General features: G+C 47.3%; 1 protein-coding gene across 2 annotated transcripts in view; it reads left to right on the forward strand.

Moving 5' to 3' along the window:
- The first annotated feature begins 14274 nt into the window (after nucleotides 1–14274).
- Nucleotides 14275–18148, forward strand: part of PGAP6 (post-glycosylphosphatidylinositol attachment to proteins 6) — a 52739-nt gene continuing 48865 nt past the window's right edge. The window contains exons 1-2 of one of the 2 annotated variants that reach the window (XM_034783469.1): nucleotides 14275–14476; nucleotides 14745–14752. In XM_034783469.1, the coding sequence (XP_034639360.1) occupies nucleotides 14383–14476; nucleotides 14745–14752 (102 nt within the window). In that variant the 5' untranslated portion in view covers nucleotides 14275–14382. Of the gene's footprint in view, nucleotides 14477–14744; nucleotides 14753–15363; nucleotides 16412–18148 lie in introns of those variants that run through there. The other variant, XM_034783470.1, reaches the window with a different exon arrangement.

Here is an 18148-nt window from a genome sequence, read left to right on the forward strand (position 1 = left end):
CCACTGCACTCTGGGGTATCAGCCAAAATGTAGGCGGAAGCAGCAGAACTTGGGGGAACATTTCCAGGCCCTGCTGCTTCAGAATGGGGTGGAAGGGAAGCTGTCTGCTCCCCAGAAGATCATTTTCCTAGAGATAGAAGGGTAGAGGAGATCTAGTAGCTGAGCTCCAAAATCCCATACAAATTGTAGCTGCCCAGTTGTGCCTTGGAGATGAGTTCCAACATTAGAAGGATTAGTAGGCTGCTGAGACTCACCTCCAAGAAGACCTACAACAATGCAGAGGAGAAGCAAGGCCTGTTGGGAGTGGAAGATAGATAACACAGTTAAGAGAGCAGGGCTTCCAAAAGCTGGATTCAGATTTTTTTATTCAGAACCAGACCTGGAATCTGATTCTTTTAGGTTCCCCGATCACTGTCCATCAGCGAATTAGAGTTAATCTCAGCCCTGCCTCTGTAATTTGCTTTGCTGAGATGTCCCAGGCAAACTGTATGTTGGATTATTCCCCTTGGCCTTGGACTATCTAATGGCACTAACGTTTATCTCTCTGTGGTCCTAGGATCAGGGAACTCTGTCAAGAAAGTCATGGTTCTACTGTGTTCTTTCCCACTGCTTCAGGCACAGGCAGCAATAAAACAGATGGTGTCTGTGCATGAACTGAGCTCTGTGACCCTCAAATCCTCATTTTGGGCCACACTCCCTGTCCTTCTTCACACATCTCTCACCTAAGCCTGAGTAGCTGGGCTTGTCACTGGAGTGGCAGAGGAGAAGGAATCCTCCCCTCCCGGCTGCAGTGACAGCAAAGCTGCTCCATGGTGGCAGCTGCAGGCCCTGTGATTGCAATAGTCCTTGTGTGGCCCTTCTCCGGGGGGGTGGGGTGGAGCAATATCTGATGGATAACAGGCCTTGCCTCTGGCCCATTGCCAGTCCCTGCTGTGCAGGGGGAGCCCATGCAGAGCAGGCCAGCAGCAGGGCCCTCTGCAGGTGCAGAGGAGGGAGTAGGATTTGCCCATGGTGTCATTTTAGGATGTATACATGCCAGGTACCTCAGTGCTGGAATCCTGTTTCTTCTGAATAAAGAGGCAGCGGGTGCAACCGAAAGGGAACTTCAAAACAAAAGTGAGACAACTAGTGAGCTTATTGGGAAGGTGGGGGAAGCTGAGATTCCCATCAGGGGCCTCAACAGCACAGCTGCAGTCAGGACCCCAAACCAATTCACGACTGTGTGTGTCCATCTTAATATGAACAGTAACAAGGTTACCAAGGAAATCAGAGTTACCAGGGAAACCGCATTAAACCTCCCTTTCAAAAAGAAAATGTGTTTAGTTTGTGTTCCATAGCTTCAGGAACCTACAAAACCACGGATCAGGCCTTTCAAACCAGCATCATTTACAGTCAACTCCTGGCCCCATCGAAAGCCGTGGGGAAAAGCCCACTGACACTGGAACTGTAGGGCTGAGTCGCTGCTTATTCACCCGTAATGAGAGTCAGGAGTGCATCCACGAAAGTAAAGTTAATGGATGATACTGGTGTGACGCCTGAGTCAATGAGAGGAGATTTAGGTCCTTGTGCTTAGGAACGTGGCAATATCGTCTGTGTGCACCTCCCCCACCTCAGAATGCCCCTAGAAAGTGAAGGGTGCTGCCCCGTTGGCTCAGTGAGGCTGTGTCGTGCCCAGCCCTGATCACCTCAGCACAGCCAGGGGGCGACGCTGAGAGCGTGGCCTCACACTGTCTGACTGGGGACTTCACCACGGGGAGGCTGCTGAGATCCAGACCCAGAGTGGGGGGTGCTGCCCCTCGCTCGGCCTACTCGCCCTGCTGCCATGCAATGGGCTGTGGGGCCAAGGTCAGCCCTCACAGCCAGGAAGCTCCATGTAGTTAAACACCAGCCCCCTAGATGGGGGAGCCAGGGGCTTGGGGCCAGGGCAGGCTGCTCCCCCATACCCCATCCTGTGCCTAGAGCCTCTCCTCTCACCACACTGCTGGCACCTCCAACTGATGGAGCTCCCCAGCTCTGGGAGCATCTGGCAATGGAATGCTGGGGGTGACAGTTGGGGGGAGCAGGATGGGGAGAGAGCTGAGTGAGCAATGGTGGAGGGAAAGGGAAGGCTGGGACAAGGGGGAGGTGAGAGAAATTCAGACAGAAATTTGGGAAATAATGAGTCAGCAGGGGGAACCCTGGGTGCGTGAGGCATGGGGAAAAGGAATATACATCAGTGAAAGCCCAAGGTCCAAATCCTCCCGCTGTGGAAATGCCCATCGGCAGGGCACATAGATAGAGCCATGCTTTACCTGTGAGGGGTTCTCTCACCACCATATATGGTGGGGACAAAGGTGCACCTGTCAGGGGACTGGCCAGGAACATTGCAGGGAGCAGAAGCCAGTTGCAAAGCTAGTCCCAGGAAAGCTGCAAGCCTGGAGAGAAAGTCCACCTGGAATGACTGCACCCAGGGCAAGGTGAGCTAGACAGATGAGCGGGTCCCCCAAGGAGCTGTCCTGGACCTGTGCTGTTTCACATATTCATTAATGATCTGGAAAAGGGGGTTAATAGTGAATTGGCAAAGTTCTCAGACAAAACAAAATCATTCAAGATAGATAAGTCCAAAGCAGACTGTGAAAAGTTACAAAACTTGACTGGGCAACAAAATGGCAGATGAAATTCAACATTGAAAAGTGCAAAGTAATGCACGTTGGAAAAAAGAATCCCAACTGTACATATACAATGATGGGCTCTAAATTAGTTGTTACCACTCAAGAAAGAGATCTTGGAGGCACTCTGGATATTTCCTTTAAAACTTCTGCTCAATGCTCGGCAGTGGTCAAAAAGGCTAATAGTATCTTAGGAACTATTATGAAAGGAATAAAAATAAGACAAAATATCATAATGCCACTATACAAATCCATGATCACCCACACCTTGAATATAGAGTCCAGTTCTGATCACCCCATCTCAAAAAAGATATAGTGGAACTGGAAAAGGTTCAGAGACGTGCAACAAAGATGATCAAGGGTATGAAGTGTCCCACCAAAGCTAGCATCATTACAAGCACCTATAGGGGAAAAATGGTGGGTGCTAAGCAACCACCAGCAGCCCCCCATTCAGCTCCCCCCCTCCCAAAAGTTATAACCTACTGAATATATTCCTCCTATTTGTATGTATGTATCATTCTTGTATCTGAAGCTAGAAATATAAAGTATAACTCTGGGGTCCTATTGTAATTATGCAAAGTGTGGGCCATTGATTGTGGTTTAGAATCTTGATGGCTCCCATTAATTAGGACAATTGGTTGTAAATGGCTGTTTACTTGCAAGCCTTCCTGTGTTCCTGTAAGCCAGCCCAGGAAAAATGGAGGTTGGGGGTCTCACAGGACATGTGACCATGTCACATGATGCTGAAATCCATCTTAAATCTGGTACTTTTCTGAGGGTGGGGACCCAGAGACATCAAGGCAAACCACACCAGCCAAACAGAAAAGACTTTGGTTTTACCCCACTGGCAACTGTCAGTCTCACAAGCAATCCCTTAGACACTCCAGTTTCCCAGTATCACCACCAGTGCCACTCGTTATGGGGACAAATGGTTATGAAAACCAATACCTCAGTAAAAGAAAAAAGGTTCACCCAATCTCAAAGGACCAAGCCCCAGACCCAGGTCAATATACAAGTTAGATCTTACTCATAAATCACTCTGTTGCCAATGCTTTAGAATCTAAAATCTAAAGATTTATTCATAAAAGGAAAAAGATGAGAGCTAGAATTGGTTAAATGGAATCAATTACATACAGTAATGGCAAAGTTCTTGGTTCAGGCTTGTGGCAGTAATAGAATAAGCTGCAGGTTTAAATCAAGTCTCTGGAGTACACCCACAGCTGGGATGGGTCATTCGGTCCTTTGTTCAGAGCTTCGGTTTGTAGCAAAGTTCCTCCAGAGGCAAGAAGCAGGATGGAAGACCAGATGGAGATGAGGCAGCTGCCTTTTATAGTCTCTTCCAGGTGTAAGAACATCTCTTTGTTCTTACTGTGGAAAATTACAGCAAAATGGAGTTTGGAGTCACATGGGCAAGTCACATGTCCATGCATGACTCAGTTCTTTACAGGCGGCGGGGGTTAGTTACAAGGTCATTGTAATGGGGGGAGTTGCAGTACTGCTAACCTTACTTCTGCACTGCTGCTGGTGCTGCCTTTGAGCTGGGCAGCTGGAGAGTGGTGGCTGCTGGCCAGGAGCCCAGTTCTGAAGGCAGCAGCACAGAAGTAAGGGTGGCAATACCATGCCATACTTCCGCGCTGCTGCTGGCACCAGCTCTGTCTTTAAAGTAAGTATGGCATGGTATTGCCACCCTTACTTTTGTGTTGCTGCCTGCAGAGCTGAGCTCTCAGTCAGCAGCCGCCACTCTCTGGCCGCCCAGCTCTGAAGGCAGCGGAGCAGAAGTAAAGATGGCATAGTATGGTATTGCCACCCTTACTTCTGTGCTGCTGCTGGCAGAGAGCTGGGCACCCAGCCAGCAGCCACGCCTCTCCGGCCACCCAGCTCTGAAGGCAGTGCAGAAGTAAGGGTAGCAATACTGTGACCACCCCCTAAAATAACCTTGTGATCCCCTCCGCAACTCTCTTTTGAGTCAGGACCCCCAATTTGAGAAACACTGGTTTCCCTCGTGAAATCTGTATAGTTTAAGGTAAAAGTACACAAGACCAGTTTTCACAGTCTGTGACATGTTTTTCATGGCTGTGAATTTGGCAGAACCCTACATATGGTGCTCCTGGAACTACTCAGTGCTAGCAGGGACCAGGGCTGAGAGGAAGAGCTCCTGGCTGGCTGCTGGGCCTGAACTTAAGATGAGCCCTGGGGGTAAGGGTGCTGCTGTGGAGAAGTGGCCCAGGGAACTGAAAGTAGTGCAGTTAAAGGGACGTGGTGGCATGTGACTGCTATTTGTAGGGTCCCTGGGCTGGAACCTAGAGTAGTGGGTGGGCCTGGTTCCCCACCCCCCTCATAGGCCATTGAGGATGTGGCCTACATTTGGACAGAGATACACCACAAGAAGGGGATCTGAACTGTTAAGAGGCTGAGCTGATACCAGAATAGACCAGAAGGATGAAACCATTGCCTCCAGGGCAGAAGCCCTGGGGGTACAGCCCAATACCAGGGCTTTGACTACCTAAAGATCACAGACACACTTGAGCAGAGGGGTGCTCATGAGAGGAGGGCACCATGCCATTACATTAGGTCATACTGCAGGACATTTAGAAACCTTCAGGGTGGATTGTACCCTGGGGTTTTGAGGCTGCTGAAGATATTTGCTGCAGGGCCATGTGGTATTGGAGAGCATACCTGAGCAACTCTCTAATAGTCCAATGAGGGAGACCAGAGGGATCAGGTAGGCCATGCTCTCTTACCTGATGGCTCCAGGCAGGAGACCACTAGAGCTTATTGTTTTTTCCTCAGAAGATGCAATGGTCCTCTTCAAGACAGTTACTTATGTCCATATTTCTGGCCTTTTTACAAAGTGGATTTTGATTATCTAAACCCTAATCTTTAGGTTCTTGTGACAGTATGTAAATGTACCTAGCTGCTCTGCCATAGCCAAGGACATGGATAATCCGGTAATTCACATGTACAGTTCAAAAGGATCCAGCCACAAGAAACTAGTGCTGCACTGGTACTAAAATCCCAGCCATTGTGCTTGGGGTGCCCAGCCTAACACTTGGGGTCTGGATTTCCTGCATAGTTGAGATAAGGATCGAGGCACAGCAGCACAGCACAGATGCCTAGCCAGAGAGCTGTCTCTTCACACCTCCTGTAGCTGCTGTTTCAGTGAGCCAAGGGTCTCCATTATGGGAGATAAGGAAAAATGTGTTGTGGAGGCAAACTGGCTACTATGGAGGAGTCCATAGTCTATATAGGATCCATTCAAAGGCATCTGATGCCACTGTCTTATTTGTATATTTACATATTTTTCAGAATTTAACTTCAATAAACAATCCTAGTTTCTCTCCAGCTATATTTCAAATTTTGTAAAAAATGCTCTTTCAAGAGTGAAGCTCTTGGCCCAGCTTACGCCCTGAAATGTTTTTTTGAACTCCTGTTTACATGCCTGAAAAATCCTTGTAAGCAGAAACTGTATAGTTAGCCAGGCAGCAATTCAGTCCTAACCAGGCACACATGTATCACCGCAGGTGTCCCTCACACCCGACTATGTCTATGGTGCATTTGGTTGGCTGGTTTTTGTTTAGTGTTGCACCTGGTCTTGGGGTGAAGTCCTAGTCCCAGTGAAGTCAATGGAAAACTCCCATTAACTTCAAAGGGAGTTTGAATTTCATGTCTGGTTAACTTTTAAAAGAGTTGCTGCAATTCTTGTTAGAGCCACAAGAGGAGGCAGCTGTCAAAGCATCTGCTTTTGGTTGCTTTACAGTTTACACTGACTTCTGTGCACACAAGAGGCACAGCATAGGCAAAGGCAGTGCAAGCTTCCCACACTTCCCCAAAGGGTTTAGCCCTGATCTGTAGGGATGAGGATAGTTCACTCTCCATTGCCCAATCTTGACCTTTCTGCTGAGAGTTCCAATGAGGACCAATGGCAGTGGAGGTTTTGTAGATTCCCTCCACTGAAGGGGGAAAAATCCACCTAGAAAATTCCTCCCTGACTCCTTTGAAGGCAACCAGTAAACCTACCAGGAGCATAAGGTGTGAGCTGATTACTAATATAAAACTGCAGTTTTTAGGAACTGACACGAACAAATGAGAATTGAGAAGGGAACTGAACCAATATTGTGATTGGTATTTACTCTGAAATATTGTTTCCATATTGGCATTAGAAATGAACTCAACTCCTCAAGATGAAAAGGAAACAACCATCATGTTGCAGGGGGAAATTCCTTCCAGACGCCACAGAGACAAGGTCGGGGAGGTAATATCTTTTATGGAACCAACTTCTGTTAGGGCACATCTTCACTGGCAACATGGCAGCGCTTTAATGTGGCTTGTGTAGTTGCAGCACAGCGCTGGGAGAGAGCTCTCCCAGCACTCTAAAAATCTACCTCCATGAGGGGCGTAGCTACAAGCGCTGCAGCACTGTCTACACTGCCACGTTACAGCACTGAAACTTGCAGTGCTCAGGGGGGTGTTTTTTCACACCTCTGAGCGAGACAGTTGCAGCACTGTAAAGTGCCAGTGTAGACAAGCCCTATTAGTAAGATAGACAAGTTTTTGAGCTCATACAGAGCTCTTCTTCAGTTCTGGGAAACTAACTCAGGCCAGATCTACACTACACACTTTGCTATAACTACCTCACTGAGAGGTGTGAAAAATCCACACCCCTGAGCAAGGTAGTTATACTGACCTAACCCCCCGTCCTCCCGGTGTAATCAGTGCTATGTTGTGGAGGTGGAGTTATTAAACCAATGGTAGTGATCTCTTAAGCGTGTCTTTACCAAAAGCGCTACAGCAGTGCAGCTGCATCAGTGAAGCTGCACTGATACAAGTTTGTAGTGTAGACCTGCCCTCAGAATGTTACTGCTAAATACAAGGTGGAACAGATTGTGTAGCATAAGTAGTTCACACATAATTCAAGGGACCATTCAAGTGAAGTGGCCCATTAACACCCCTCCAGTCATAGGGAGGAAGAGGGGTGTGTGAGAAAGCAGTTGGGGGGCCTTGGAGATGGTTTACAGAAGGCTTTAATAAGCTATAAATCCAATGTCTCTATTCAGTCCATAATTTTTAGTATATACCAAAATTATAGATTTAAGCTCCCAGGCTCGTCTTTTGAAAGTGTTGTGCAGGTTTCATTTAAAGACGAGGACTGATTAGTCAGATACATAGAGTGATCACTTTGTGAAAAGTGTTCACCCACAGGTGATGGGGTGTTTTTGTCTCGTTATTTTCCTGTATTAGTTTGTTCAAAAGGCTAGCGATTGTCTGATTTCACTTACATGGTTTATTGGAGGCATTTAGTGCACTGGATGAGGTATACAACATGTTGTGATAGGCATGTGTTGTACCCATGTATCTTGGAAAGTGGGTTATGGGGGAGGGTTGATCACTGTAGCAGCAGAGAGATGTTTGCAGGTTTTTCACCTGTTCTGGCAGGGTCTGGTGCCACTTTGAGATGGTGTGTCCTGGTCTGTGGGGAGCTTGCTTCTGATGATGAGCTTGGAAAGGTTGGGCGTTGTTTGAAGGTCAGAGAAGGGGGTTCAGGAAAGATTTCTTTCAGGATGGTGTCCCTACTGAGAATGGGTTGTAGTTGTTTGATACCCTGTATGGGCTCCAGTGTGGAGTGGTAGGTGACAATTAGGGGTGTGTGGTCAGAAGGGGGTTTATTTCTGTATTGTAGCAAGTTCTCTTGGTGTATTTGGGTGGCCCATTTCATGATTACATCTACTCCGGTGGGGTTTCCTTGTTTGGTGAAGGCAGTTTTGAATGTGTTAGGGGTGTATATCCCAGACTTTCCCCTTGAAGCATATTCTTTGGAATCTGAGTGCCTGGCTGTAGATAACAGATTTCTTGGTGTGTTTGGGGTGGTTACTGGATTTATGAAGACAGGTGTGATGATCTCTGGGTTTCTTGTGTATATAGTTATCTGAAGGGTTTCGTTGTTGAAGCTGATCATGGTATCCAGGAAGTTGATGCTAGTGTGGGAGTGTTCCAGAGAGAGTTTAATGGACGGGTGGTAATTATTGAAGTTGTGGTGGAAATCTATGAGCGAGTTTGTTGTCTGTCCAGAGGATGCAAATATCATTGTTGGGTTTTGTTGTGCATTTGTCTAGAAATTCTTCTTCAGGGTGGCCCAGGAAGATGTTGGCATATTGGTGAGCCATCCTAGTACCAATGACTGTGCGAACCATGGGAAACAAAGTGCCCTGCTTTCCCTAGATCCTCCCTATTTCCTAGCAAGTCAGATATCAAGGATTTTTTAATCTCCCTTCCAGGCACATAAACGAGTGCAGGGGGCACATCAGTGGGTGGCTAGTAGTAGGGGAAGGCAGGGCAGGGGTGAATGAAGGACAACTGGAATAGCCTTCATGAAATATACAAGATACTTAGAGAAAGCTTTGTCAATTTCAGCCTCTGCACTCTGCAGGCAGGACAAAACAAAAAGAGAGCTGAGATTGCGCCCTATGTTCTTATGCAGGCAGCTAGAGGGGAGAGCCCCTGCTGAGTGGGGGGTGGGGAGGATTTAAGCTGTGCAGCCAAATGCTTGTATTTGTTGTGTATATTAGCTTCGGCAGCACATATACTAAAATTGGAGAGATCCCCTCATCCGGGGGGGCAGAAAAGAACTGGCCCTGCTATGGTCAAACACACCCTCCCCCGCCCCAACCCCCAGCAACTGAGTGAAATTAACAAGGATGCCAGAAAGGGCTCCTAACCCTGGGGGCTGAACGGCGCAGGGAACAGCTGCGTTTAAACTATTCTTATGCAGGGCTTGCTTCTCCCTCTCAGCCAGTCTCCCTGCTCCCTGCTGCAAGCTAGAGGGGAGCCCCTGCAGCCACTGCTGAGAGCCAGGCAGGGGGAAAGTACGGAGCCTAGCATTGTCAGACTGGCTGGGGGAGGAGTCAGACTGCACCTTTTCTTACCGGTCCTCTGTACTGGCCCGTACCGGCTTTCTTTCACCTCTGCTTAGAGTAAGGAATTCTTGTCTAGTCCCTGACACCTCCAGCCTCTGGCAGCACAAGCACTGCCCTTCAGGCCTCTGCCAGACCTGCTCTCTTTACAGATTAAGGATGGACACATTCCAACATCTGAGTCCTCTGAGCATCTGTCTGGAGACTCCAGCCTCTGATCACTGGACACTCTTAGAACATCCTCTGTTCCCAAAGGGACAGTACACCCAGTCTTTCCAGTTACATTGCAGAACGTGGTTCTGCTTAATACAGCACTTACACTTCCTTTCTCTATAAAGAAGTCTATGTTTATTTAACAAAGTACAGAGATTCAAATGATAGCAAGCATAAATATTGGAAACAAAGGATACGATAAAATCATAACACACACAGCCTAAATTTAACCAATAGGACATAATGTCCTAAGAGCTAAAGCTCACCCAAAAGCCTTCCAGCGTATTACACCCAGGCTTGGCTGTGATCTTCCATTCAAGATGCAAACCCGCTGTCAGCTTACTTTCTAGGTTAAAGATACAAGGGTGTCCTTTTGCAACTGCAGATATATCATACAGTCCTTTGATCTTGATTCATAAACCAGACCCCTCCAGCTGTGTGTTTTCTGTAGATTTTTTAAATTTCTTGTTCATTTGTTAATCTTGATTAGCAGATGGTTTAGGATGTAGATATGGATCCATGGTGAACTAGAAAATACAAAATTGTCATATAATTAGATAGATGAGTGTTGCCTGCCTGTCTGAAAAAAGCAAGGTGTTTGTCATCTCCTAGTGACCTTCTTTAACTCAGACCCGAAGGTTGTAATTTCCAGTCTAGGAACATAGCTCCTTACATATTATCCTTACCTACATTTCACAACGGTTATGATGACCAGTGTCTTACTCGCTCTGAGATCTCATATGCCTCCTTTTAGTGAATTATGCATATAACTGACCCAGGGGAGCCCTGTAAAACTCCATGCATCCCCTGTGCCCTCTGCCAGTTAGCTTCAAGAAGTTCCTGGGTCACAGCAGGAATAGACTCTAATCACACAAATCTCCCCTGATGCTGAGTGGGGGACACCCCAATAATCACCCACCTTTCCCTGGTCCTTTCAGAGAGGGGTTATACCACCTAGGACTCCAGTCAGTTTTTCCTCAAAGTTGTAAAACAGCCCTGGTTCCCCTCACACCTCATTGAACAACTGGGGCTCCCAACTCAACCTACATAGAAATGATGACTGGTGAATCTGGGCTGTCACCCTGCAGGTTTCCCAGCATCATCACCCAAATTCCTGCATTTGGGCAGAGAAGGGGTTTAATGTGAGCTCTACTTGCTACCCACAAAAAAGTCTGGGACTATTCTCCTGGTTGTCCCCAGCACCTTCCACACACACCCCGAGCTCTCTGCCAGTCAAACAAATCTTAGTACCTAAGAATGTTTTTGGTTTTGTTTTTTTAAATCGGGGGTGGGGGTGGGGTGGAATCTGTGCCTGATTTCACATGAATTCTGGCAGGATCCACACTCAGAAGTACAAGAGCAGTCATCTACTCTGCTTTTCTGGGCAGAACTGAGCTCTCCAGTACACCCTCTAATTTTTCCAGAATTTGACTGCTGCAGCCATGGGACTAATGGCCCTGACAGCCCTGGCCACACCAATGGCTCTAAGATTTGTTTGGAAGTAGGTCTGAGAAATTTCCCCAAAGCCTGAGCCAGGGTGGGTAAATATTTATTTAAAAAAAAATCAGATTTTTAAAAAAATCTACTTCAAATTAAATTTGAAATGACAACCTATATTAAGGCCTAAATTTATTATACTCTATTAAAACAATTTAAATTAAATACAAAAACATATTAAGCAATCCATGTTTGTTACCCAGCTTTAAAGAACACACTAAACTGCTGGAACTCACTGGCTAAACACCTGGAACTAGAGTTGATGAGTGAACCCAGCTTTTGACAGCACTTGGCTCTTCTTCTCAGGGGTACCAGATGACAGAATGAGGAGTAATGGTCTCAAGTTGCAGTGGGGGAGGTTTAGGTTGGATATTAGGAAAAACTTTTTCACTAGGAGGGTGGTGAAGCACTGGAATGGGTTACCTAGGGAGGTGGTGGAATCTCCTTCCTTAGAAAGTCACAGAGAGTCCTGTGGCACCTTTAAGACTAACAGAAGTATTGGGAGCATAAGCTTTCGTGGGTAAGAACTTCACTTCTTCAGATGCAAGGCTTGCATCTGAAGAAGTGAGGTTCTTATCCACGAAAGCTTATGCTCCCAATACTTCTGTTAGCCTTAAAGGTGCCACAGGACCATCTGTGACTTTTTACAGATTCAGATTAACACGGCTACCCCTCTGATACTTGACTTCCTTCTTTAGAGGTTCTCATAACTATAAAGGGAAGGGTAACAGCCCTCCTGTGTACAATACTATAAAATCCCTCCTGGCCAGAAACTCCAAAATCCTTTTACCTGTAAAGGGTAAGAAGCTCAGATAACCTGGCTGACACTTGACCCAAAGGACCAATAAGGGGACAAGATACTTTCAAATCTTGGTGGGGGGAAGGCTTTTGTTTGTGCTCTTTGTTTTGGGGGTTGTTTGCTCTTGGGACTAAGAGGGATCAGACATCAATCCATGCTCTCGAAATCTTCTGAACAAGTCTCTCATATTTAAAACTTATAAGTAACAGCCAGGCAAGGCATGTTAGGTTTATCTTTGTTTTCTCAACTTGTAAATGTTCCTTTTGCTAGGGGGATTACCTCTGTTTGCTGTAACATTGAACCTAAGGCTAAAGGGGCTCTTTGAATTTCTCCTCTGGGCTCTTTGAATTTGATTACCCTGTAAAGTTATTTTCCATCCTGATTTTACAGAGATGATTTTTACCTTTCTTTCTTTAATTAAAAGCCTTTTTTTAAGAACCTGATTGATTTTTCTTTGTTTTAAGATCCAAGGTGATTGGATCTGGACTCACCGAGAATTAGTGGGGGGAAAGGGAAGGGAGGGGGAATGATTAATTAATCATTTTAATCTTGTTTTAAGATCCAAGGGGTTTTGGATCGGTGTTCACCAGGGAATTGGTGGAGGAGTCTCTCAAGACTACCCAGGGAAGGGAGTTAGCACTTGGGAGTGGTGGCAGCAAAACCAGATCTAAGCTGGTAGTTAAGCTTAGAAGTTTTCATGCAGGCCCCCACATCTGTACCCTAAAGTTCAGAGTGGGGAAGGAAACTTGACAGGTGCAGAGAATATTTTCTTCACTTCAATTTATTCAGTTCAATGACTAATTCATTCAACAGTGAGAAAACAATTGAGTTGAAAAAGCAAGAGAGTCACTTTTCTCTTTCAATCTATGAATAAAAATGAGGTGTGGGAGGATGAGCTTGACTACTGTTAAAATCTTTAAAAACATGGTGTCCAGAAATAATTTAAATTCACTAACTCTATATAGCATCATTTTTTTAATAAATAAGTTTTAAATGCAAAACATACTTTGATAAACTTTTTCTTCTTTCCATCAAATTTAAAGGTACTTGTATTTAAATTTAAAAAAATGCTGTTTTTGTGCTTTTTAAGTGAACGTGAATTTTTATCCAGAGCTTGGCACAAAACACAAGTAAAAATTTAACATAATCTAGAGTAAAATAAGAAATATAGCATTCAACATTTTCTAACATAAAAATGTAAATTGCTTAAATGTGTACTCATATAGTGTATTCTTCTGGTTAGCGAAAAAAAGCACCAACTTTAGTGTAAAGGCTATATTTAGTTGCAAATTAACATGTTTTAGGTTGATTCTCATTTGTTGGTAATCTTTCTTTAGGAATGTACAAATGCAAAACACAATTATTAGTTAAATCAGGCTTTCTTGCTTGCTGAGGTAAATCATGATTAATATTGATGATTTAAATCACTTTCATTTCAATGAAAATCAATCCTGGCCAGAACTAGGGCAGGTCTGGAGATGGCTCTGCCTCCCAGATCACATATGTGCTCTTGCATTTTTCTAGCAGCACCGCTGTGGTTCCCATCAGCCCAACTTATGTGCCTATATTTTAAGGGCTTGTTTACACAGGGAAACTTTAGAAAATTAACCTTTGAATTAATTAAAGGTGTGTATTTGAACTGCAATAAACCTCTCTGTGGACAGTCTCAAGCAGAATTAAAGTAGGCTATCAGCTTAATGGTGAATTAAAATAAATCAAATTAAGGCCGCTTTAATTCGGAATGAGAGGCATGTCTACACTACAACATTGCTCTACCTATTTTACATCAGCATAGCGCCCCAGCAGTAATCACCAGAGTCCTGCCCCCAGCTCCAGGGGCCTCTTAAGGGTTATGGGGACAGGCGCACCACAGGGAGTTGCCGGGGGATGGGGTCATCCTGGGGAGGTCTCTGGAGTCGGGGTATACAGGGAACTCTCTTGGGGCTAGGGAGTCTCTGAGGGGGTCACTCCAGAGTGGGAGGTGTCTAGAGGGTGACTCCTAGGAGCTCGAGGGAGGTCACTGTAGAGTGGGAGGGCTGGGGAGGGAGTGTCACTAAGGGCTCTATGGCATGACGGGTCACTCCTCGGTAAGGGCGCCTGGGGGGGGGGGGGTCTTGTTCCGCCCCCCGGGCTAGAGGAGGCGCCCCGCCCCGGCCGGGCCGGGCCCTTCCCCTCGGGCGGGGCCGGGCCAAGCCGCGGAAGCCGGGGGGCGGGGCGGGACTCGGCGGCCAGGGAGCCGCAGGGGCGGCGATGGGGTCCCGCGGCGGGAGGAGTCCGCGGCCCCGGGCGGCGATGCCAGGATAGCGCAGCTGGTGCCATGGTGCGGGCAGCGGCCCCAGCGCTCGGGCTCCTCCTCCTGCGGCTGCTGCAGCTTCTCTCGCTCCCCGCCGCCCGCAGCAGCGGCCCCGGCGGTGAGTGAGCGGGGCGGGGCGGAGCTGAGACCCCCCGCCCGGCAGGGCCTAGCTGTGTGGGGCAGAGCCCGGCGCCCCCTCCTGCCCTGCCCCCCCCCTGCCCCGGAACAGACGCACAGCAGGGGCGGGCACAGCCCGGGTAGCTGTCTTCAACGGGCGCTGGGCACCGGGGAGCTCTCCCGGGCTCCTCCCGTCTCCAGAGACCTGTCCTGGGAATTCGGTGCGGCGCCGCGCTCAGGGGGCCGGGTGCTTGGCACCTACGAGAGCAGCCCCGGCCCCGGGGAGGGGAGCCCGTGCGCCAGGTCTGCCGGTATGGGGAGCGGTAGCGTCCCTGAGACCGGCCACCGCGGCCCCTTGGTGCTTTTCCTGCTTCCCGCTGGAGGCGGAGGAGGCAGGGAATGGGCCAGGCTGTGCGGGAGCGGTGCTGATGGCCTTGGACTAATGGCCTGGTTTGGGAGGGGGGAATGGAAATAGCCTGAATACTCCCTTAGCGGTGTCTGCGTCTCCTCGCTCCATCGCTGGAGGGGGGGGTCAGCCTCTCTCATGCTGCTTCCTGGCCTCAGCAGCCGCTAGGGCAGCCTAAGCCTGGAAACAGGGCAGCTGGCGGCCTGCTGGGCCGTCTGTCTAGAGCTTGTTGACCAGCTGTGCAGTGAGAATCGGGGGCCACTTTGCTCTGCGTTCTGAGCTGGCTGAGGGGGCTTAGCAGTTTGCGCAGTGTCTGTCCTCTTTCCTTCTTCCGTGCTCCGCTGGCTGACCCTATAGAAATTGAGTGTTGGAGGTGGCGCCTAATTTCAGCCCTTTAAACTGTGGCCATTATTCACGTCATCACTGGAGAGATGCTTGTGAGGAGCTGAGTACGCTGCATTGGCTGGGCTCCTGTTACTTTTGTATGTGGCTTTCTCCTGACCTAGTCCCATATGCTAACTGTGTGTCATCCTTCCTGGAAGAGGGTGAGATTTCTGAACTCCTGTCCCTGAGGAATTATCACAGCCAGACATTTCTGTACCAATGCTGTGAGCATTGTTGGAATTTGGTGATGGTGATTGGCTTGTACAGCCTGCCTCGCTCTCATTTAGTAGTTGCATCTGTGGGCACATCAAATTCTGATCTCTTTCCATCTCTTGCATGTGCTGGCAAATTCTTCACCTGGCAAATTCTGCTGCCTGCATTAAATATGTTAGACTGAATTTACTGCCTAGGAAGGTCATTCAATCTATAATCGATATTAATTAGCCCTGCCAGAAGCTCTCTAAATGTTTATATATAGCATAGTTTCAAAGCTGCAGAATTCTGTCTGGGTGTGTAAGATTTCCTGATCCTCAACACTGCCCCCTCCCTATCTGTGTAGGCACTGGGCAGACTTTTCAGAATCAGTGGGAAATGGCTATCTAGGAAAGTTGTTTGCAGTGTTGGTTGTAGGCACGTTGGTCCCAGGATATTTGAGACACAAGGTGGGTTAAAGTTAAGAGCATTCAATCCATATGCTCTATCAGTTGAGACTGATTAACATAATCAAATTCCATGGTCAGTGAGTCATTCTCTGGTGCCTTGTGGTGTGCTGGAAGTGGAACAATAGAGGGTTGGTACAACAGACCTGGCTTTTGACTTCCTCACTGCTCACTGGTTCTATATGTGAGTTCATCATCAATGAAATGGAATTAACAAGATTTTAGGAATTTTTTTTGCTCAGCCTGTGTAAGGGGAGAAGACCCACGCTAAGGGTCAGGGAGCTGGATGTGTCTAAAAAGGGGCAAGTCCCCTTTGCACCAAGATCACTTAAGAGACTTTCCACACACTCCTGGTTAGGTGGACAAGCTGTTCTAAAAATGTGGAATGCCATTTTGAAAACTTTTCAAAATTGTCTTTTTTGCCCTATCCTGGTTACAAATTGACTTGTCTGAGAAGCCTCAGAAGAGGATTATCCAAAAGATAATGGTGAGTTGTTTCCAGGCCACATCTGAGGTGCTTCCCTGCACATGTTCTACTTGGAAGTCCCCTCCAGGTGGGCTATCACACCCCTCAGCTGGTGTACATCCTGGAAATGTATTCTGGTGCTGTTTGGGAGGAGTATGCATCCTGTTGAGACCACATACTTCCTTTCCTAGAGGCTAGGTTTCAGTGCAAGATCCTTCCTCACCCACGCTGAGTTGGATCATGCACACCTTCCCTATGGCCAGAGGCCATTCTCCAACTCAATTTCATCAGTTAGGGAAGCACGTCAGTGATGCTGTGAAAGTTCTGTCCTGGGGCTGCCAACCCTCCCAGCATGGCATTTGCTGGAGTAATCGACCCACACCTGTCTTGTGGCTGCCATCCCTTAGCATGGCTTATTGTTCAAATATTTGTGTTTTAACTCCTGCAGAGCTGTGAGTCCTAGCTGAAAGGGCAGATGGGGTATTCTATGAATTCATTACAGAGCAATGAAAAGCAAACAGCACTGTGCCGTTGCTTGTAATAAAGGTAGCTCAAAACAGAGTAAAATAAACATAATTAGAAACTAAGCTTGAAAGTGGCAGGACTGACCTGACTCCTTATGATTCTCATGGATAAAAGGTTACAAAGGTTTCTTTTACTACAGAGCCTAGCCCCTATTGACAGTTGTTCTAGCCACTCCCTCGGTAGCACTTTGCCCTTGAAGTGAACAGGACTGGTGGTGAGAAACAGAGCAGAACTGGGTCTTCTGGTTTTTGCTCTTGTCATTCTCTGCAGCGGGTTGTTGCATAGTTCATGCCTGATCATGTTAATGCCCCAGGTTCCCTTGTCCCTGCCATCCACATTGTTCTAATTTTCACAGTGCCTGGAGGTGTCTTGCCCTCAACTGTGTCCGGAAGGCAGTGACTCTGCCCTGGGTTAGGATGCAGAGGGCAGCAGGTTATAACATGGCCATGTCCAGAGAGGTTCATTGAAATAGGACCATTTCCTTCCAATCTTAGATCTGGGGGAAGAGGAATTGTTCTGATGTTTGTGACTGCCTGTCTGGGTTGAATTTGTGCTGGGGCTTGAGTTGTGGTGTTTAACCTAGCGTAGAGAAGTCCAGTAATGGTGTCAGCTCATGGAGTCTCCTTTGTTTTCTCTCTCTGAGGTGCTTCAGCTTCTTTCCATGTAAAGTGAATCTTCAATTTTAATTGTGTACAAAACACCATCAACTTGAAATCTAGTCAGTCAAACCATGACTTAATCATGGTTGTTCCAGATACTGCTTCTCCCAGGGGTCCCTCTGCCAATGACTGATTTTCAATCATGTTTTCCTATCTTACAAAATAAGGACCCACAAAATGGGGAGTGTGTATTTACAAGGAAGCCAATAGCACTGGTGATAGGCATATGCACAAAGGAAACAAATTGAATGCTTACTGTATTACAGTGGTGCCCAGAATGCAATGCTGACCACAGGATGGCCCAGACCATGCCCTAGCGAGCTGCTTGTAATCCACTAAAAAACCAGGAAGTGTGATGTTTAAGTTGAAAGTGTCCATTTAAGTAATTTGGGGTTAAGGTGTTCATAAATAGATTATTTATTTGTATTGTGGTTTAAGACCAGGGCCCCACTGTTAGGGTTACCAAAAAAGAGGATGGGAGGAGCCCCGCCCCCATCCTGCCCTAGCCCCGCCCCTGCCCCTTCCACTCCCTCCCACTTCCTGCCCCCCTCAGAACCCCCAACCCTCCCCCCCC

Source organism: Trachemys scripta, chromosome 10 (genome assembly GCF_013100865.1).
Source record: "Trachemys scripta elegans isolate TJP31775 chromosome 10, CAS_Tse_1.0, whole genome shotgun sequence".
In the NCBI taxonomy this organism is placed as follows: domain Eukaryota; kingdom Metazoa; phylum Chordata; order Testudines; family Emydidae; genus Trachemys; species Trachemys scripta.